This window comes from Nuphar pumila, chromosome 12 (assembly GCF_984573655.1).
Source record: "Nuphar pumila chromosome 12, dmNupPumi1.hap1.1, whole genome shotgun sequence".
NCBI lineage: Eukaryota > Viridiplantae > Streptophyta > Magnoliopsida > Nymphaeales > Nymphaeaceae > Nuphar > Nuphar pumila.
This window is the reverse complement of record NC_143260.1, coordinates 14,878,579-14,902,296: the sequence shown is the minus strand read 5'-3', so window position 1 is coordinate 14,902,296 and position 23,718 is coordinate 14,878,579. Positions and strand designations below refer to the sequence as shown.

Below are 23,718 nucleotides of genomic sequence, written 5' to 3'. Positions count from 1 at the left end.
GGGACCAACGAGTCGCTTTACGCTCGAAACCAAAACACGTGTCCCCAGAGTTTTGTACCACCTACCCTCTCCAAGGTAAGCCCAAGAACTGAGTGGGTTAATCTTTTCATTTAATTTATTTTCCGAAGTACGGGGTATTTTCCCCAACTTCCCCCCCACTACCACAGCAGTAGAACTCCTAACCTTAGTCATTTTACTAAGGTGAAATAGGACAGTCCCCATTTATTTGCCATATTGATTTCATAACCCACCCTAGGTGCTCCGGTGCCTTTAAACCAGCCAAGCACAATGCCCGGTGTCTTTAAACCAGTTAGACATTCAATCATTTATAATAAGTTTTTTTTTTCATCAGTTTCATTGTCATAGCCTACAAGCTAATAGTTCCAATACCCGTATCGGGTATTCAACCCATTTTGTCCGTTAGGCAAAGTTTTCCAATGTAATACCCTACTAAGTGAAACTATCTTTTATTGGTTATAGCACCTCAAATGACAATATTAACAGCATATTGCAACATCGACCGAACAAGGCATACCAAATAAAGTATCTCGAACATCACTAAGAAGCACATGATTTAATCCAATATATTATGAGAAAACAATGAATTCCACTTAAACAAATCACATTCAGCATACTTTAACTATGAGAAAGAAACTTATGAGACTGTAACATATAGAATTTCACCCAACCTCATGCATACAATTATACACTCTTATACATGGTTCAAGTACTCAGATCTGATCACATCTAACAAACTAATAGAAAACTACAAACTTAATAGAAAACCCCAAATTAACGTATTGCTCTAGTGTTACAACCATCAAATAGCATAACATCTCTATACTGTCATACACTTAGAGATTTGTTATTTTAACAAAACACACATTTCTGATTTACTATTTTAATATGTCAATCATGCAAACTCACAATTTACTGTTTAAACATGTCACCAATTCCGATCAATATAATCATGAATCATGCATATACAAGAATGAAACATGAATCATCCCACAGTGATTTTTATCACAGTTCCTAATACCATTTATTCAGGAAAAACCCAAATCCATTTTCTATCGAACACCCTAAAAGTTCAAACCCTGACTATATGTATGATTACTAGGAAATTCCTAAAGTATACCTACTTTAATGATACACAAATGTCATCACTGTACACATGTAATCAGAGGAATTCAATTCTGATAAAAATGAATAAAGTCTGGTTACAGGTAGTTAAAACATAGGTATTCAGTCTTAATAGCAATTAATAACAGCATATTAATAGAGAAAATGACCGGAAAGGAAATCTGATAACAGGTTACACCTTACCCATTTAAACAGATTCAGTTATGCTTCACAGGAATTTGATAACCATTGTTATGTAATCTTAAATGAACCAGACTCAAGGGATCGGCTAACCTACTATAAGTAAATTTATATTATAAAAGAGTTTCTATTATTTAGGAACCATTTCACGTTTTACCAACTTGTGCAATATAATGGCAACTCATATAGCTAAAACTCATAAAATATATTACAGTGTACAACCAAGAGTTTAACCCCACCCAAATCGATGTGGATTTGAGACTTTAGGGTTAGGGTTTGGGGTTTTCCGGCGTGGGATTTACCAAAATCCCCAACTGTCACAACACCCCTCGTGATTTGGGGATATTCGATTCCCCCTTCCCACTCACTCACACCCCCAACACGCGAGTTACCTACAGAGAAAAAAAAAACAGTAACCTACCATTATCCGGCGAGGTTGTTGCGGCATCCACGAGAGGGTCGGTCGGCCTGGACAGCACCACCACCGGCGAGGTCGGCTCTTCACGGCAAGGCCTCGAGCTGCGGCCTGGGATTGGAAGTTGATTCGAAGTTTAGAGAAATAGAAGAGAGTGAGAGAGAGAAAGAGAGGTTCGGGGTCCCCTATTGTAGGTGGGTGGCCTCCCGAAAAGGAAGGAGCTCCTCCTCCTCCCGGCGGCTGCGGTGTGCTCCCCCAACTTGCATCTCCTTATGTGTTAGGGTTCGGCTGAACCCTAACACCCGATAACTCAGGGGAGAGGGTTTCCCCTCTCAATACTTTTTATCAGGAAACCCATATCGGGTTGCCCCCCCTTATTAACCCCTCTTTTAATTTAACAGGGGGGTGGATCGGGTCCGGGTCCGAACCACGACCCGAAATGCTGGACCCAAATTTGATTTGGGTCCGGGTCGCTTAAACAGCAGTGGACCCAAGGGTTGGATCCACTTGGGTCCGAACCGTGGATTTGAAATATCTAATTTCTTAAATATTTATTTATATAGTATTACTAAAATACTCTAATAACTCCGCCTGTGTAGTTATACACTGCCGGTCCCAAGCCCGGATAAAGGAGGAGGGTTGCGGTAGGCCTGTGACAGCCAGCATAAAAACTTTGTCATATCCTATGAAAATGAACCAATATGAGAATTTCGTTGGGGCGTTCCCTACTGAGCGACGCGCTGTACTCTCTAGGCCCGGAGGCAGTGATAAATGTGCAAGGGTTGCTAGGTCGTCGCCCAGAAGCGACGCGTCACACCGACGCCCGGGTGTGGTGTCAAATAGGCAAGGGTTCCCTCACTTTGTTGGACGGGTGGGGGTAAAGAAGTTAGTCCAAGACCATAAAATTAGGTTAACCACTTGGAACATAGGGTCTTTAACTGGTAAGTTGGTAGAGTTAGTAGATGTTATGTGTAGGAGAAAGATTGATATTTTATGTCTTCAAGAGACCAAATGGGTAGGTGAGAAAGCTAAAGTGATAGAACCTTGGGGATATAAGATTTGGTATACAGGAATAAATAGGAATAGGAATGGAGTAGGGATTGTTATGAGTCGTCAGTTTATAGATAATGTAGTTGAGGTCCGTAGGAAGGGTGATAGAATTTTACTTATTAAATTAGTATTAGGTACGGATATTATTAATATTATTAGTGTTTATGCACCTCAAGTAGGTTTAGATGATTCCATTAAGCATCAATTTTGGGAAGATTTAGATGGAGTAGTACAAGAGACATCTTATGGAGAAAAGCTTTTCATCGGCGGTGACCTTAATGGACATGTAGGCATTAGTAGGGATGGATTTGAGAATATCCATGGAGGCTATGGTATAGGAGAAAGAAATAAAAGTGGAGAAAGGATTTTAGATTTTTGTTTGTCCTATGATATGATCTTAGCAAACACTTGGTTTAGGAAGAGGGAGTCTCACCTAGTAACATTTAAAAGTGGGGTTAATACGAGTCAGATAGATTTTTTCCTACTTAGAAAGAGAGATAGGGGTTGTTGCATCGATTGTAAGGTTATACCAGGAGAAAGTGTAGCTACACAACATAGAGTCTTAATTTTAGATCTTAGAATTAGACAATGCCGCAAAAGGGATAGACATAGGATAGATCCTAGAATTAAGTGGTGGGCACTGAAAGGAGCTAAACAAGGAATGTTTGTAGAGCAGGTAGTTAAGGAAGTTGATTGGTGTCTCGAGGAGGATTCAGAATCAATGTGGAATAAGATAGCGGGTGGTATGAGAAAAGTAGCTAAGGAGGTATTGGGTGAGTCTAAAGGCGGTGCACCACTAGGTAAGGATACATCATGGTGGAACGAGGATGTCAAATTAGCTATTAAGGTTAAAAGAGAGTGTTATAGAAATCTAAGTAAGAGTCGTGATAATGAGAATTTGGAGAAGTATATGATAGCAAAGAAGGAAGCTAAAAAAGTTGTTCGAAACGCGAGGGCTAAGGTATATAAGGAGGTTTATGACAAGTTGGATACCAAAGAAGGCGAGAAGGATATTTATAGGCTTGCAAAGATGAGAGATAGGAAATCGAAGGATTTGGGTATGGTTAGATGTATCAAAGATGAAACGCAAAGGGTTTTAGTCAAAGATGAGGAGATTAAGGAGAGATGGAAAGATTATTTTGATAAGCTATTTAATGATAGTCATGCTCAAGATCTTGGAGACTTCTCCATTCCTTTTCATGAGATAAATCGTGACTTCATGCGCAAGATTCAAAAGAAAGAAATTGCAGAGGCTTTGAAGAAAATGAAATCAAGAAGGGCAGTTGGCCCAGATGGTATACCTATCGAGGCTTGGAAATGCTTGGGAGAGAAAGGTTTAGAATGGTTGACAAATCTTTTTAACTTGATTTGGCGAACAAATAAGATGCCTAATGAGTGGAGGAAGAGTACTTTGGTGCCTTTATATAAGAATAAGGGTGATATACAAGATTGCACAAACTATCGTGGTATAAAACTCATGAGTCATACTATGAAACTTTGGGAGAGGGTGATTGAGTCTAGGTTGAGGAAGGTTGTCATGATATCGGAGAATCAATTTGGTTTTATGCCTGGAAGATCAACTATGGAAGCTATACATCTTCTTAGACAACTTATTGAAAGATATAGAGAGAGGAACAAAGATTTGCATATGGTTTTTATTGATTTAGAGAAGGCATACGATAGAGTACCTAGGGACGTTCTCTGGTGGACAATGATGAAGAAAGGTGTTTCTCTCAAGTACATTAGTATAATTAAAGATATGTATGAAGGAGTAGTAACCAATGTCTGCACTTGTGGAGGGGTGACAACCAATTTCCCGATAACGGTTGGGTTACATCAAGGATCTGCTTTAAGCCCTTTCCTATTTGCGATAGTGATGGATGAGCTTACGAGATCAATTCAAGAAAATGTACCGTGGTGTATGTTGTTTGCTGATGATATTGTTTTGATTGATGAGTCTAGAGTTGGGGTTAATGCTAAGTTAGAATTATGGAGACAGACATTGGAAGCTAGAGGTTTTAAGTTGAGTAAGAGTAAGACTGAATATATGGAATGTCGGTTTAGTAAGCAACGAAGTAGTGATGGGAGTGTAGTGAAGCTTGGTGAGCAAGATATACCGGTGAATGATTATTTCAAATATTTGGGATCCATTATTCAAAAGTATGGAGAAATTGATGGAGATGTAAATCATAGGATAAAGGTTGGGTGGATGAAATGGAAAAGTGCTACTGGAGTGTTGTGCGATCGTAGAATGCCATTGCGGTTGAAGGGAAAGTTTTATAGGACGACTATTAGACCCGCTTTACTATATGGTACGGAATGTTGGGCTGCCAAGAGACATCATATTCAAAAAATGAGTGTAGCTGAGATGCGGATGCTTAGATGGATGTGTGGAAATACAATAAAAGATAAGATTCGGAACGAAGAGATACGTAAGAAGGTAGGTGTTGCACCCATTGAAAATAAGATGCGAGAGAATCGTTTACTGTGGTTTGGACATATTCGGCGAAGGCCTAATGATGCTCCAGTTAGAAGGTTGGAGAAATGGGAAAATATATTAGTTAAAAGAGGTCGGGGTAGGCCTAGGAAGACTTGGATGGAGATGATAGGAAAGGATATGAATGCTTTGAACCTCACCGAGGACATGGCGTTGGATAGAAATGATTGGAGGAAAAGGATTCATGTGGAAGACCCAAAATGAATTTCTTTTTTGGTTCATATCGCTGACCCCAATTGTTTTGGGATGAAGGCGTAGTTGTTGTTGTTTGTTGTTGTACTAAAATACTCTAATATCCGAAATTTTCTTTTGGATCTAATAACGGATCCTAGGCCCAAATCCACATAATTCTTAAGTTTTAGTGTAAAATTTGTGGTTCTTACAAGAAGTCACCGAAAATATCGGTGGTGTTGTGGTCTTTTGTTTTATTTCAATGGAACTTCAATCGAAGAAATAAATGAAACAGTTGGTAGAAAAGAAATAACACTGACGATAAAGAAGGAATTCAAAGGAAAGAAAAACGACAGAAAAAATATCAAAGGCTGCTGAAATCTTCCATCAAGTCTGCTTGCACGCAACCCTAGGAGAGGGTTTTTAAAGACTGGTGGCGGATTCGGGTCTCGGGTCCAGTCTGGGACCCGAGTCGTTTTCATGTTGTTGTTGGCTCTGTGTCGTCTGGGCCTGTGCTCGTCTAGAATAGGTACGCAGGGGTACATCGCCCCTGCGTCTTGGTACCGTGATCTGGATCGGATCCACTACTTGGGTCTGATCCTCGATCCCATCGTGCAGGTCCGGTCTCCTGCCTGGTTCAGGCGGTATGGATCTGGGTTGATCCTGCTCTGCATTATTCTCCCCTGGTTGGGAAGAAGTCGGCTCTGACGACTTGTTGTCTCCACAGTAAGCATATAAATCAGATACATTGAAGATAGGCGAAATGTGCCAATCTTCGGGTAGTTCAAGGAGGTAGGCATTCGGACCCAATCGCTGAAGGACCATACTTCTTAGGACTCAATTTACCATAAGTACCAATTCGAAAATGCTCAGGACGCAGGTAAACCCATACTAACTGACCAACTTGGAACTGGACATCTCGACGACCTTGGTCTACGAAAGCTTTGTAAGCTTCGTAACTCTCAACAAGTTTGGCTCGGACCTGTCTGTGGATGTCACGCATGTATTCAACGACATCAAATGCGTCTGGTGCTAAATCTACTACATGGGTTGGTGACCGCCCATAAACAACTTGAAAAGGAAACTCGCCCGTGGATCGGTTGATGAAACTGTTATATGCGAACTCGGCTTGCGGCAAGACTAGGTCCCATGTTTTGACATTCTCTCCAACTAGACTCCTTAGCAAGTTCCCTAGGGTGCGGTTCACGACTTCGGTTTGGCCATCGGTTTGTGAATGATATACACTACTGAACTGGAGCTTGGTTTTCAATAAGGCCCATAACGCTTTCCAAAAATGGTTCATAAATCGCGTGTCACGATCTAAGGTGATTGTGTGAGGCAATCCATGAAAACAGGCACGTCCTTGAAGTAGTAGGAAGCTACTAACGAGGCGTCAGTGGTTCGCGTACACGGGACAAAAATAGCCATTTTGAAAAATCAGTCAACCACAACTAAAATGGAATCAAAACGATGCGAGGTTCTGGGAAGACCCATAATAAAATTCATGGACACATGTTCCTAAGGCCGCTCAGGGATGGGCAAAGGAGTATACAAACCACTATTCTAACGTCGACCCTTGGACACGTGACACACTCGACAACTTTTGACAAACTTGACAACATCTCTGTGCATTTTGGGCCAAAAGTATCGTTTATCTAACAGGGCGAACGTCTTATCATATCCAAAATGCCCAGCTAGTCCCCCTTCGTGTAACTCGGAAATCAATTGAAGTTTAAGAGAGAAGGCAGGCACACATAACTTATTACCTCGAAAGAGATAACCGTTATGTATACTGAACCGTGGGTCAGCGGTTCTATCAAGGAAGAGGCACCCTTCCCAGACCTGCTGGAAATCAGGGTCCATTGGGTACAACTCCTTGCACTGCTCGAACCCAATGACATGCACTAACATAGTCATCCAAACGATGAATGGGAAAACGATATTTGACAGTGATGTGATTGATCGCTCTACTGTCGACACACATGCGCATGGATCCATCCTTCTTAAGAGTGAGCAGGGCGGGCACTGCGCAAGGGCTCACACTCTCACGAATAAAACCCTTTTGCAGTAGCTCTTGAACCTACCTCAACAACTCGGCATGCTCGGATGGGTTCATGCGATACGCAGGGAGATTAGGTATACTCGACCCTAGAACAAAATTGATGGCATGCTATACCTCGTGACCTGCTGGCGGGCGGTCTCCTCGATCTGCACTCGCAAAGATAGACGATGGAACTCAGCAGTGTATTCTGCTACGGTACGGGTGCCTTGATGCAGGGTCAGATACTCCTTGTAGGCTCGCTCGGCGTGGTCTGAAGGCACGAACTTTGACTGCATCAACCTCTGCATCTCCTCCCATGTCAGTATGCGCTCTAGTCCCTATCGCTCCCTCGACCTCTGCAGCTCAACCCACCATGTCTGTGCTAGGCCTCTCAATCGAGTAGACGCTAGAGAGACACGACGGTGCTCAGCTACAGTGTGGTAGTCGAAGATAAATTGTACGGCATAGGCCCAATCGAAAAACTGTTCCGCATCGAATCATCCTGCGAACTCCGGAAGGTCTAGCTTCACCCCATAGGTGGAGGGGTGCTTAGGTGCTCTATGCTGACGAGTCTCCACCATTCCTACATGATACTCATTCCAGAATTCGTCATCATCCAACACTACTTCATCACCATCTTCACGGTATTGCTCGCCTGGGGGCTGGTGCTCACGAACTCCCATGATGTGTGGTCGGCGCTCAGGTCGCGTCGGTCACTGCTGAATCTGCTTGGCAGATGCTGAAAACTGCCTTGGTCTGGCTTGCCCGTCGGTGGGAGCCATCTATGGCCGTCAGTGTGGCACTGGTATGACAGGGGGTCCTACTAAAGGTGGACGGGTTGGTCGAGTCTCGGGCTCTAGGTGGGTAGGAACGGGATAATATGGGTATGGGTTATGGGTTGGGTTAGGGTAGAGGTAGTGGGTCGGGTATGGTACTGGGTTCAGGATTGAGGATGAGTTAACGGATTGGGTCTAGAACGGGTATTGGGTATGGTTGGTGTAGTATTGGGATGAATCACCCGATTGGATCTGGATCGGGTCAAGTCCTAAACTATTCGTCGGACCCAGAATGGGGTAGGTAGGATCATGGATCGAGTTATGGTGTGAGAAGGTCTGGTTTGAACTCGACCCTTGATCCGTAACAAGATGGGCCAGGTTTTGACCCAGCTCAAATTCAAACCGGAGCTCCGTCCGGGTTTGATATGGGTTTGGGTCGGCAGGGGATATGAATTTGGGTTAAAAAATAATAGGTTGGATCTGGTTCGGGGCGACCCAAGAACCGGACCCAACTGGGTAAGTCGGGTAATGGGTTTCGAGGCCCGGACCCGTTCCTTAGGACCCAAAGGATGGTCCCCGAAATTCGGGTCTGGGTCCCGCTGTCACGTAGTCCGGTCCAGACCCTCGTGGGTTCGGACCCATCCACGGGGACCCATTACCCCCTGCACACTGGTGGGCTGCAGCAGCGCCCCCACGCGCGGGGCACAGGTAAGCGGGCCAGGTCAGCCTCGGCTCTGGCTGACGCTACTGTGCTAGCAGCCTGGCCCAGCGTCACGCTGGGACCTTGCGAACCAGGCCCAGGCCCAACAACACGAGGCCAGGCCTACGCACCCAGGACGGTGTTGGGAGGCCCTTCAATGGCCCCATGGGTCGGCTGGAGGACTTCAACCACCCGAGTGGTAGTCGCGCCAGGGTTCAGGAACGGTACCCCCTACTGGAACGTCACGCGACCGACATCTCTGTGCAGGCCTGTCTCAAAGCCATCCGGTTGCACAGCAAGTTGGCGGGGGATCGGGTGGACCTCTTTGAGCGCCATCGCAGCAACGGGGTCTGCAGTCTCATCGTCTAATCCAACACTCACTTTCATCATGGTCGTTGCGAGCATCTCCACCGGCAATTCGAGAACAAGCCGATCTTCAATTCCATCAATATGTTTCGACATACCGGCTACATCCTTGCTTACGCGCAGTAGGTTTTCCTGGATCTTCGTCACCATGTCGAGCATCCATATCATCGGATCTTCGATGTCGGTTTCCTCCTGTTGTTTTCCACTTGTAAAATCGTTCCTCGCCTCTTGAGCCATGCCGCTGACGGAGGAAGGCTACGCTTTGATACCACTTTGATGCAGCGAGGAGGATCGATTTTCGCGTTCTTGACATCGGCAGCTGAAGGCACGACCCATACGGTCGTGCGATGTGCAGAAAAGAGAAGAGAAGTCACCGAAAATATCGGTGTTGTTGCAGTCTTTTGTTTTATTTCAACGAAACTTCAATCGAACAAATAAATGAAACAGTTGGTAGAAAAGAAATAACACTGACGAGAAAGAAGGAATTCAAAGGAAAGAAAAACGACAGAAAAAATATCAAAGGCTGCTGAAATCTTCCATCAAGTCTGCTTGCACGCAACCCTAGGAGAGGGTTTTTAAAGACTGTTGCCGGATCTGGGTCTCGGGTCCAGTCTGGGACCCGAGTCGTTTTCATGTTGTTGCTGGGTCTGTGTCGTCCGGGCCTGTGCTCGTTTGGAATAGGTACACAGAGGTACATCGCCCCTGCGTCTTGGTACCGTGATCTGGATCAGATCCACTACTTGGGTCCGATCCTCGATCCCATCGTGCAGCTCTGGTCTCCTGCCTGAGTCAGGCGGTATGGATCTGGGTCAATCCTGCTCTGCATCAATATCATGCTTTGAGAGAAAAAGTTTTAGATGATAATATGAAAGAAATGAAGGCATATTGTGATAAAATGAGGCAGCCATGAAGAGAAACTGGGTGTAACATCATGGCAGATAGGTGGACAGACAGAAAGTCAAGGACCTTGATAAATTTTCTTGTCTATTAACCCAAAAAAACCATATTTTTTAAATCAATTGATTTGTTTGATACACCGAAGACAACAAATGTATTGTTGAGGGTTTTTTACCAGGTTGTAGAAGAGGTTCAACCTCAAAACATTTTACAGTTCATTACTAATAATGCAGTAAATTATAGGGCAGCAGGTAAAGAATTGACAGAAAATTTTGGGTCATTCTTTTGGACCTTATATGTTGTCCATTGCATAGACCTCATGTTTCAAAACCGGAAGCATGGATGAAGTACATCAAACAGTTGAATGCTGCTAAGAAATTACTAAATTTATTTACAATCATGCATGGTTTTGAGCCTAAAGAGAAAGTACACTGGTGGTGTTGAGTTGATTCGTAGTGCAGTTACTAGATTTGCTACGAATTTTTTGACAGTGCAAAGTCTAGTAAAGAATAGAACTATACTAAAAAAAATGTTTTCATCAGATGAGTGGAATGCATATCCCCATGCACAAAAAGAAAAAAACCTAGAGAAATTGTAGATATTATATTCAGAAGTGAATTCTCGAATTCATGCGTGAAATTGTTGAGAATAAATATACCTTTGGTGAAAGTGTTTCGATTGATTGACAATGAAGACATATCAGCTATGGGTTATTCTATGAGGCCATGGATACGACAAAAGAAGCCCTAAGAGATAAAGCAAAAAAAATTTGTATATACCTATATGGAACATCATTGATCATAGGTGGACTGGGCAACTTCATCAACCTCTTCATGTTGTAGCATATTGTTTAAATCATGCATTTAGATATTTTCCTACGTTTAAAATGGACAGGAAAGTCAACAAGGGACTTTTGGATTGCATTGAAAGGTTGAATTATAGCATTCAAGATCAAATTCATAAGAAAATGAAAACTTATGATAATGCATTGTATGATATGAGGAGACTTGCAGCAATATGAAATTGTATTACAATATGTCCAAGTAATTTATTTTGTTTATTTAAATTTTAATTTCAAATTGTTATTTAGTTATGATGTTTTGTATGATTGTATATATGTTATTATCTTACTGATTTTTCATTTTCTTGTTTTTTTTTCAGACATGTGTAGGGTCAGGTTTGAAAGTGATGTTTTAAAATTTAAGAGCTTTTGTCATTCACATTCTTAGTCAAACATGTATAAGTGGATGTGAGAGAAACTGGAGTGTCTTTGAGCAAATCCATACCAAAAGAATAAATAGATTGGAATATAAAAGGCTCAATGACCTTGTCTACATTCGCTACAACTTACGACTGAGGTAGAGGTATATAAAATTATAAAGTTTATTTGTTATTTTCATTCAAAACCCAACTAATTTTATCTTTTTCATGCCATCTTTTTAGGCAAATCGAAAAGTTATCAGCAAGGAAGCACAAAGAGCAATTTGATACCATCAGTTTGGAATATTTTAATCAATTGGATGATGGGTTGACAGAGACTCCTTTGAATGAAGAGGACATTCAGTAAATTAACATGGAAGGAGTACAAGAGGTAGATAATGAAGACTCCACGTATCATGTAGACGATGTGGATGTCGAAGGAGGAGGAGAAGAAGAAGATATTGATGATGAAGATGATTATGATTATTGATGTATCATATTTTATTAAAAAACTTTGCTTATTTAACATTTAATTGTTCATAAACTTGGTTTTTTGTTTTTATTTATGTAATATGAAAGTATGATTCTTATGGTATGTTCTTAGTTGCAAGATATTTAATATTTTACATTGTTCTTATGAGATATGCATGCAATATTATCTATGATTCTATATAAGTTGATGTTTGATGATGTCTTATGTGGCTCATAGAGACATAAATGCTTCATATGTGATTTTATGGTTGTATTTTATGCAATTTATCATTATTTCATGTGATATAATTTTTTTAGATTTATTAAATTTTTCTGATTTTTCTTGATTTTTTTGAAATTTTTTATTAATTTACGATATGTTTACAATATGTTTACGATATGATACGGTGTTACTATTGGCCCGACCGATACAGGTAACGATAGGCTACTTACAACCTTGTTTAGAAATGTTTATATCATCCAAATTCATTAATAACAATGAATGAGATTTAGGAACCCGTCTTAGATTTTCATCAATAAAATAAGGAGAAAAATAGAATAGAAGATGAAGGAACAAGTTGAGGCTGTAACTGCATGGTTTCCAATGTGGGAGGTCCTATGGTTCTATTCCTTTTATATAGAAATTAAAAACTTAAAAATTAAGGAATGCCCCCAATCAGTAAGGCAGAATTACAAAATTTCCCCTTTTATAGCAATATATAATGAGATTAAATTAAAGAAGCATACTCAATAAGCCTAGGGCTGCACACAAGCCTGTAATGTTTGAGCTTGGCTCGGTACTCTAGTGGCCAGACTCGAGCTTAAGCTGATCTTGAATGCCAATGTTCAAGCTCATCTTGCCCGAACTTGTCTCGACTAAGCTCAAGCTGAGCTTGTAATTAAAAATGTTTCTCTTCAAACATTGAATGAAAGGAGAGGTGGGATTTGAACCCATGACCTCATGTTTGAAAGCCAAAAATGCAACCATTGGGTAAGCACGTGTTTTGTTTTAGTAATAAACAAAACAGATATACATATACACTTTTGCCAAACTCAAAGTTCGTTTATCTAAATGGGGTTGCAACTAAGCTTAAGCTTGGCTTTTTTAATAAATAAACAAGCCCCACAAGATTGTAAGCAACAGTTATTGTCTTCATTATGATACAAGCTTCAATATGCAGCACATTTTCACTCAATCTAGGGATAACTAGGAAGCCAATTGAGTCATAATATCTTTAAATGTTGGACATCATAATCTACCAAATAGGGAGGATAAATCTGCCCAAACCAGTTAAGCTTTATGCTAGGTTACAAGGCCTTTAAACATAGGATATCATGATCTATCAAGATAGGTAGGTGCCTGACTTCCAACATGATCATTGTGCAAGAATAATTTGAGTAATTTCATTGCAATCCATCCATGACTTGTCCATATAAATGTCAAAAAATAAGACTATCACAAGTTGCAAGTATGAAGATACAAAATTTTTACCAATTAATGACAAGAAAAAGCACGAACCTTAGATTTTGAAGCCCCCACCAGAAGCAATAAAATAACTTTTGTGGGAAATCTCTTGATTTGGCAATGTCTGACTGGAGAAAAGATAGATATATTCCAAAGTCAAAAAGTGTTGTATTTGGTGAATTTATAGGGCAAGAATCATTCAGAAATGAGTTTCTTGCAGTCCCGTCATGCTTTCCACAGTATAGTGAAGCAAGATTACATCCCTGGTCATGGCAAGCCCTTCGCCAACATGTGTCTTCTCGTTCAATAGCAAGTAAATAATAGCTTGCTCCAATAAACTGGGTAAACATAACTATCAAATTTATACAGGATAAAAGCAATGTACTATGCACTACTTATGATAGAACCAAGTACATGGATTAAGAAAATCCGAATCATGGTAAAACCTTGTAAGGCATGCTAAGACAAAAACATTAAGCTAAAACAGGTAACATAGAATTGGTCAATGTCTACTATCACTGAATCAATAAATGTCACACATCAGTTCATAGTAATGTATCCAAAGCATGAAGAGAGGACAACCAAACCCTTCACGACAAGCAGAAGCCGCTTCAAGCAGGATAGCAACAATTATGCATGGGAGCAAAACTGAACACAAAAAGTTCAAGCACCAGATCAATAATGTGTGTGACCTAATAAACAGATGCTTGACTAACCAGCCCACAACTCTCTGATGTATAGATAGCAGCATATCTCCATACATAAACTTATGCATGGCATAATGTGAGATAAAAGTTAAGAATCAACTTATGTAATAGAGATGATCTACTAAGTTATTGAGCAATAGTGTAGTATTAGATCCCAAGGGAGTAAGACCTCTGTCCTTATTGAAGAAAGTCTTTCAAAGATTCTATATAAATTTCTAGACGAAACTAAGACGGTTAACTTTAAGAAAACTCTAAAAATAGAAGATGTCTATGCTTCATTCTTCTGAAAGTGGAATAAGAGATAAATCTCCAAATCGGAGTTTGAAACTCATGTAATTAACATAACTTCTTCAGGTCATTTGGTTTGGCTAATCCGAGAAAAAATGGGACAGATCTCTGATTCCAGGCGGCCACACAATGCAAGTACTTTCAGGTGTGCACAGTTGGGATCACAGGCAGCGGTAGGAATGAACCGAGCAGCTCATGGCTTTTGATTCAATCAGACCTCATAGATGGATTAAGCATGTCCAGAATAGTAGGAATAAGCCTATGAATCGTGTTTTTTCGATGAAAAACACGATTTTATGACCCGGAAAAGTATCTCATAATGTATGCCGTTGATTTTTGAAGCCTTATAAAAGCCTGCCTACTTTGTTGTAACTGAACACTCTAAGATCCGATTCCCACAAAGAAAAACATGTAGAACACTTATAAGGTTAGTTTCATGAAACACAACCAAAAATTTGAAGAAAAAAAAGGCATTTGTACCTGCAAATGACTAGCAAATATGATACATATATATATATATATATATAGAGAGAGAGAGAGAGAGTAGGTGGAAGCTGCCTACCACTTTTCTAGCCTACCGCCAGGCTATCAGGATTTTGAAGGGTTTTCCCATGTTTTCTTAAATATGACCATACAGATGTATTCTACATGCGTGATTTTATAGGACACGGGTCTTGGATCATCCGATTTCGATACGCAGTATTTATGAGTTTTGAAAATCAACCGGTCTAAGATTTACATAAATATTCAAGGCTTAAAAATCATGTTTCTTATCGAAAAAACATGATCCAAGTGTTGTTTCCTAGCAAATCAACCATGCAGAACACAGCTGCAGGGTCAGATTTACAATAAACAACCCAAAAACACCATTCGCTTATGGTAGGCGGGTGGTAGGCAGCTATCACTTTATATATATATATATATATATATATATATATATATATATATAGAGAGAGAGAGAGAGAGAGAGAGAGAGAGACCCGTATCGTCAAACAGCTGAAGTGTCCAAAAAATTCTGACACTTGTACACCGTTGATCGCTTGCGCAATCAGCGGTGCAATTTTTTTAACATGCCAGGGACTTTTAGTGGCGGTCTTGACCACCGCCCTGGGCAGAAACCCAGGCTTTAGCGGCAGTTCAAAACTGTAAATGTACAATTTTCAATTTTTTCTGGACACGCAGCCGCGCGTCCAACCCAAGTTTGACGAGAAGCCTGTTTGATGACACGGGTCTCTCTCTCTCTCTCTCTCTCTATATATATATATATATATATATATATATATATCAATGTCACCAATATCCACAATATTTTGAAAATATTGCGAGAAATACCAATATTTTAAGGTAGCCGATATTAAAGGTAATATCTCGCGATATTTTCAAAATATCGCCAGAAAAAATATTGTGATATTATCGTGATATTTTTTGAAAAACCCTTTTTTTATTCTATGTTCGCATTTCTTATTTTTTTTGTTTCATTTATATTTTAAAACCTTTAAAACGTGTTTATATTTTTTAAAGAAAAATAATGAAAAACTTATTATTTTCTTAGCTATTTTGTTGTTACTTATATTTTTTTCAATTTTTTAAACTCCCAAGATTTATCAACTTTTGAAAATCTCTCTGCGCCGAGAAATTACATTTAACGATACAGGTGACTATGATATATATATATATATATATATATATATATATATATATATATATATATATATATATATATATATATATATATATATATGAGAAGGGGGATGGTCCACCCCACCTGTCCTCACCTAGAAATAAACTCTTGGATTAAACTTTTCTATGTGTATCTAAGATTCTATCGGATTAGAAAATTTAGAACCATTGATTTTAGATCCTTGTAAAATCTTACCTGCACATCAAAAAAACCGACATGAGAATCTATTTTTAGGTTTTCGACCATGGAGATCACATCCATACGGTCAGATTTGCCGAAAAGCATATCTACAAACAATTTTTTAAAGTGAGAACAGGTGGGAGGACCATCTCTCTCTCTCTCTCTCTCTCTCTCTCTCTCTCTCTCTATATATATATATATATATATATATATATATATATATATATATATATATATATATAGATATATGTGTGTGGATTTATATTTGCTACAATCTAGTTAGAATCTCACAATACAAGTTGTTTTGACTCAATCCAACCTCATATGTGGTTTCAGCATGGCCAGTTTAGTAGGAATCAACCATTGGGTCATGTTTTTTAAAAAAAACATATTTTTTGGGGTCAAGAAACACCGATGTGTTCATAGCCATCAATGTTTGGATTGCCAGAAAAACTTGTATAAAGCTCGAATCCTGGCGATCCAAAAGTCGGTTCCCTAAATAAAACATGTAGATCACATCTACGGTGTTAGATGTGACAAAAAAAAGTGGGGTTTGTTAAAAAAATAAAAAATAAAAAAGTGGAGTTTGCTAAGTCTATTGTATTTACAATCCATTGTAGCAAGAGAAAATATATGGTGGTTTTGTACCATGATACCATAAGGCGGTACACACTCCTATTTGCATAGATCTAGTCAGTAAACGATAAATCTAACCATACAGATGTGTTTAACATGATTTATTTAGTATATTAGAAGGTTCTAGCATGTTTAATACACCATAAGATTCCATTTTTGCAATGGTGAAAATCAATGCTCACAATTCATAAAAATAAGGGTGGTTTAAAAATGGTATAAAACATCATATTTGAGTCAACTTTAACACATGAAGATAATAAATAGATATACTAAACAAGATCCAATGGTTAGATTTTGCTTTTGGAGTTAGATCTATGTAAATCAAGTGTGTACCAGCACCACCATAGAAGCTCTCTCTCTCTCTCTCTCTCTCTCTCTCTCTCTCTCTCTCTCTCTCTCTCTATATATATATATATATATATATATATATATATATATATATATATATATATATATATATATATATAGAGAGAGAGAGAGAGAGAGAGAGAGTTGTGCCAAAAAAAAACTCTCTGAAGGCAAATGAGAGTAAATCTATCAAACACTTTAAAGGTCTCAGTTATGAGAAAATCTCCAATTTTTTAAAGTGATTTGATAAAAAAAGATTCAAGGGAAAAAGTCATTTTGAGCACTGCCGCTTTTAAGCTAACCCTAGGAATGGATCAAACATAGTAGGAAATTATTTGCCTGCCAGCATCAATGTAGCAAAATGGAACCTCCTGTTATACAGGATGTAGCGAAATGTTGTAAGTATCGTATTGAATGATATGTATCGGTACTATCAAGGTTTTTTATACGATACAGACTTGTATATGATACAGCCCTGTATCGTTCTGTCGTACGATACACATGTGGCACACTTTAAAAAGGGCCGAATCTTATTTTTTTAGTTATGAGTTTAAAAGACCTCACGAGGGCCAACATGCCCTAGGAGTCATGGAAGCAATTTGAAGGCTGATTCGTGTGCAAGGGAAAAGGTTTTTGCGGTTTGATTAAATAAATTTGCATTTCCACCATTTTTTACTCAAGGAAGTGGGTTAAGGTAACAAATCCCTATGTTTTGCTCCTTATGACCCAGCATGGCAATGGGCATTCAAGTAACGAGCGAGAATCGATTGAAAATCGAGTGCAAGTTTTGCCATATTACTTTTTTTGGTGGTATCTCCTAGTTGAAGCATCATTTGGCCAAGACACATCACAATGTTGCTCCATACACATCAAGGGATTTGTGGGAGGTTGTGAAATAGAAATGCCACCAATAGCTTAACGCTTTGAGAGGAAAAAAAAAAGAGAATGAGATAAATGAAGCAAAAATGGGGTATGTGCAGCCATGGGAGAATGTTTATGATACATATGATGAGCTACCTGCTTTTGATCCTACAGCCCCTAGAATAATATCAGAAGTAGGAAGCTCTACAGCGAAGGAGAAAGGTGTGACTAGTGCTAGCAGTAGTGATGTGAATAGAAAGAGAAGAAGAGGAGAGAGTTCCTCTGGAGGAGGTAGAGCTGGAGGCTCTATTAGTTGTTTTTTCTCTCTTAAGACTGCCCTTGGGTCGCAACCCAACATTCGCAGTGCAACGACTCCAAAACATTTAGTCGAGTAAGCAAATGTTGTGGTTGGAAGATGGTTTTATGATGCTTGCATTTCTTTCAATGTGGCAAATTCATTTCATTTTTTCGTCATGGCAAATGCCATAACCAGTATTGGGCCTGGACATAAAATAATTTCATATCATAATTTGAGAGAAAATTCTATATGTTAATATGAATGAAGTGAAAGCATATAGTGATGAGATGAGGCAGTCATAAAAAGAAATTGAGTATAGCATCATGGTAGATAAGTAGACTAACAGAAAGACAAGGACCTTGATAAATTTTCTTGTCTATTGCCTGAAAGGAACTATGTTTTATAAATCTATTGATATGTCTGATACACCCAAGATGGCAGATGTGTTGTTTAGGGTGTTTGATGAGGTTGTAGAAAAGGTGAAGCCAGAAATTATAGTCCAATTATTCTTAATAATGTATCAAGTTATAGGACAGTAGGTGAAGAATTGGCAAAAAATTATGGGACATTCTTTTTTACTTCATGTGTTGCCCACTGCATATGTAATGCCTGCGTTTTTCGGTAATTATTAAATCGTTATTTATACCTTAAATTGATAAAATTAGAAATTTATTTGATTTCCAACTTAAAATTTAAATTATAAATTGAATTGAGTCAGCAGTTGAAATGAAATTTAATCACACGTAGGAATTTAATCCAATTTGATGAAAATTTAAGATGAATTTGGAGTCTTGGACCCTCATTGGAATGTGAGTTTATTAATAAAATATGGATATGGATTTGATATGGTTTACTTTTAGTGGATTGGATCTTAATTGGATTTAAAATCCAGTAAGGAAATTTAATAAAATATCCAATTAAGGATAAATCATGAATTTCAATTAAAAATAAAATTGGTATCGATTTTGAGCATGAAGTCCAATGGGCTGGACGTCCATTGTGGACCCCACATATGGTCACGCCACTTGGAAAAATATATATAATATATTAAATAATAACAAAAAAATAAAGAGATAAAGAAAGAAAAAGAAAATTTAGATTTTTAAATTAATAGAAGATAAAGAAAGGTAGAAGACCAAATGGTTTGGACTCTTGAGAGGTCTATCCAAAAGGGGACGTCCCCCATAGTGGGCCCTCTTGTGTGGACTTTAATATAAAGTCAAATTAAGTATATATGTTATATATATTAAAGATGAAATAGTTTATAATATATATAGTAATTAAATAGTTGGAAAATTAATTAAAATAGATGATGTCTAGAAAGTAGTATAGAGTTACATGAAGTAGAACTCTACCTACCTAAGGTCTTCTAGAGGGGATGTCACCCCCTTTCTTGATAAAATAAAATTAGAAAAAAATAGAAAAAATAAAATATTAAAAAAATATTATAAAAGGGGTTAGTCACTCCCTCTCTCTAGAACTCATGTTCTAGAGAGAGAGAGTTAGAGAGAGGCTCATGACCCCCTTGTTACATATTCTAAGGAGAAAAAGAAAAAGAGAAAGAGCCTACCTTGTTCCTTTCTTCTTCCTCACATCTCCTTACTCCTAACCCTAAAGGCAGTTCAGACCTCCATTAGAGACCTGCAACTACCTTGGTGAAGGTCTAAACCACCCCAGAACGAGATGCGTGTGGAGGAAAAACTGATAGTATCATTGCAAGAAACACATTAATATGTACTTTCATGGTGTTCGAATTCAGAATACTTTAGCATACCCTCTTTTTTATCCAAAGCTTGGATCTACATGTAATATATGCCTAGAACGTCTATGGCTATTAGATCTATATGAAAAAGATTTTCGAAAAACCAAAACGGTGTTTTGGAAGATCGCTTTTGAGAAAATGATTTGGAAAAGACTAGTTTCGAAACCCTAAAAAGAAAAAAATGTGTGAATATTTAGATTTGCATTTTATTAGTTTGTTTAGCATGTATAATGAATATAGAAAGACGTTTTTCAGTGTTTCTCCATAGATCTTGATGTTGCAAATTTGTCTCTTACATAAATCTTGAGTAAAGATACACGAAAATCGTTTTAAAGAAGGTTTTGGCAAAAACATCTTAGGATTTTAATGGTTTATGATAAAGAAAGTTGATCTAAGCATATATGGTAGATTAATTCATGTGTAGCATGATTAAACATGTTATTGCATAAATAAACTATGATTTCGTATTTAAGTTTTTTTGTGATTCTTACACAAATGAATTTGTATTTGAGATATTTCATGAAGGTTTTGTGATTCTTAGATGATGAATGTTAATGTTTTAGCAAGATTAGCATAAATATGATCAAAGATGTATTTATGTTGTAAATATGTTTATAGCATCAAAAATCATGATTGAATAGATTATAACATGATTTATGTTCTTGCTTAATGGATCTTGCATGAGTTTAAATCTTGGCTATACTGTCTTCATTTTTAGTTCCAACCAGTTTTAGAAAAAAATCGATATCTTTGTGAAAACAAAGTCGATAAATAAAAAGAAAAATATCGGAGTGTTCGACACATCTAAGGCTTGAATTTATAATCCTGTTTTGTTCCGTTTGGGTCAGTTTTGAGGTCGAAATGTCAATTGCAACAGAGCTCAGATTTCCTGCCTTATCAACATGACTATCCCGACCAAAGATTTTGAAAGTTCTAAAACCCCAATCAAAACTGATCAAAATAATTTATGAAAAATCTGGATGAAACTAACATGTATAAGAAGATTTTGTAAAAAGGTTTTTGTCACAAGATTTCTCTGTAAGTCTTGGAAAATTCACAATCCGAGATAAATTTCTGCAGTTGACAGGATCTGTCTTATATTTTTTCTGAACATAGTTCAGTCCCGAAATTTTTCTGATTTTATTATGACTGATTTTGCAGTTTTGTGTCTTGGACTGTGTTCCTGAGATATTGGGGCAGTCCCAGTGAAATTTTGAGAGTGAAATTCGATTCTTGTATTTTTTTTTGTGGGTTTTGCAAAATCAGGATAACAGGGATCCGAACTGGACAATATGGCATGTGTTGGTGTCTAGTTGTGTTTTACTTTGCAAAGCATGTTTATTGATTCTTAAATTAAAAATTTGACTGATATGTATGTTAACTAAATGCATTTCATTCTTGATTGAATTGTGCATGTATAAATATAAATGATTAGTCTACCTTGACTGTGTAAATGCATAATGATTGCATTATTGTATAGATTTTATGGTAGAGACTAATCGAAAGCATGCATAGAGTGCCATGAATATTATTGTATATGAACCTTGAATGTAGTTGTATGTTTGCATTGACACGATTAATAAGAGAGTTAATTAAGAAATCAAAATAAAGCTAATTCTCTTGTGGCTTATTGAGAAAGTAAGCATGGTATTGATGGTTCTATGGGGATATTGTTTAGCACAAAAGGTTGATTTGACCCCCATCCACAGAGCCCGTAACCGGGGGAACTACCACGATTTGTCTGCGGTGTGATAGGTAAGACTCATGTGAAAAATCTGATATATCGGGTTGTTGAAGGTTAGAAACTCTCTAAAATTATATTTTCCCCTCCGGAGTAGTCACAGTTGGGGCATCACGTAAGTTAATAAGACACAATTGCTTAAAAATACAAACCTGGGTCATACCTCCATACTGAGTGTGTTTGTGTTGTACCCACATAAAGATATTGACAAGTGAAACAAGAATATGAATGGAATGTACATGGAACATTGCATGTGTCATTTCAGCAAGAAAACAATAATTGAAGATAAGAACTTATTCATACATGAACTCACAGCACCGAAATGGTAAGTTCATGCATCTTGTATATGTTTATGCATTTTGTAAATATTCATGCATGTGCATAATTTATTGTATTGTTGCAAATCTTTGCATGAATGGATGTGCATTAAATTGACCTACTATTTTGTTGTTAGCATGTTTTTATGTTATTGTCTGTTAATATATGTGTTACATGATTGATATATGAGGCTATATTTGAATGTATTCTGATATCGTACATTATAATATGTTATTGTCTACTAAGACTCAGATTGTTTGATTCCTTTACTTGAACAATTTTTAGGTTCTGAGGAGGTCGAGTGATCCTACATTGTTAAGTTGTTATTGGACTTTGCATGCTACCTGTCGAGGTGGTGGTTTTGGTTCATGTTTAGAGGGTTTGGTTTTGGCTTTGACATTGGGTTTGGGAATGGTTCTGGACGATTGTGAATAATTTGAACTTTATTTAATTTAATACAATTTATATTAACGTACTCTAATTTCTGCATTCAATTAGTGTATGGTTTGATACAATAACTATAACAATCTCGATTTGTATATTCCGCTAAGTTTTTAAAAAAATCACGAGAAAATTTGAGCTATAAATCATGGTCGTTACAGCATAGACCTCATGCTTGAGAACATCGGCAGCATAAATGAGATAAACAAACAGTTGAATGTTGCCAAGAATTTATAATCATGCATGAATTTTGAGCTTGATGAAAGAGTACACCATTCGATGTTGAGTTGATTTGTAGTGTAGTTACTAGATTTGCTACGAACTTTTTAACAATGAAAAGTTTAGTAAAGAATAGAGCTGCACTCAAAAAAATGTTTTCAGCAGATAAGTGGAATGTATATCCCAATTCACAAAAAAGAATGCCAAAAGAAATTGTGGATATTGTATTTAGAAGCGAATTTTGGGACTCTTGCGTGAAGAAGTTGAGAATCATCATACCTTGGGTGAAAGTTCTTAGATTGGTTTATAGTAATGACAGACCAGCTATGGGATATCTCTACCAGCCTATGGATAGAGCAAAAAAGGTCATTAGAAATATTTTAATGGGAAGAAAAAACTCTACAAACCAATATGGCACATCATTGATCATAGGTGGCTTGGGAAACTTTATCAACCTCTTCATGCTACATCATATTATTTGAATCCTACATTTGGATATTTCCCTACATTTAAATTGTATCACATCGAGGGGTTGATCCCTGATCATCGCATCCAAAATGAAATTCATAAAGAAATAGATATGTATGATAATGCATTATATGATATGGGGAGACCTACAATAGTATAGAACTATTTCATGATGCGTCCAAGTAATTTACTTTGTTTATTTCAGTTTTATTTTATTATTTATTTATGATGCTTTGTATCTATTATTTTATCATTTCTTTTTTTTTTGTATTTTTAAACATGTGGTGGACTAGATTTGGGAGTGATTCCAAATTTGAAAGCTTTTGTCATTCGCATTCTTAGTCAAGCATGCAAGTGAATACGAAAGAAAATGGGTGTCTTGGAGCAAATCCATAGAA

At 37.9% G+C, this 23,718-nt stretch overlaps 1 protein-coding gene across 6 annotated transcripts in view; it reads right to left on the bottom strand.

Moving 5' to 3' along the window:
• The window catches only part of LOC149820085 (cyclic nucleotide-gated ion channel 1-like), a 117,184-nt gene that overhangs the window by 34,752 nt on the left and 58,714 nt on the right, over window positions 1-23,718 (bottom strand). For 5 of the 6 annotated variants that reach the window (XM_089982365.1, XM_089982368.1, XM_089982366.1 and 2 more), the window contains one exon: window positions 13,427-13,710. In XM_089982365.1, the coding sequence (XP_089838491.1) occupies window positions 13,427-13,710 (284 nt within the window). The remainder of the gene's footprint in view (window positions 1-13,426; window positions 13,711-23,718) is intronic. The other variant, XM_089982370.1, reaches the window with a different exon arrangement.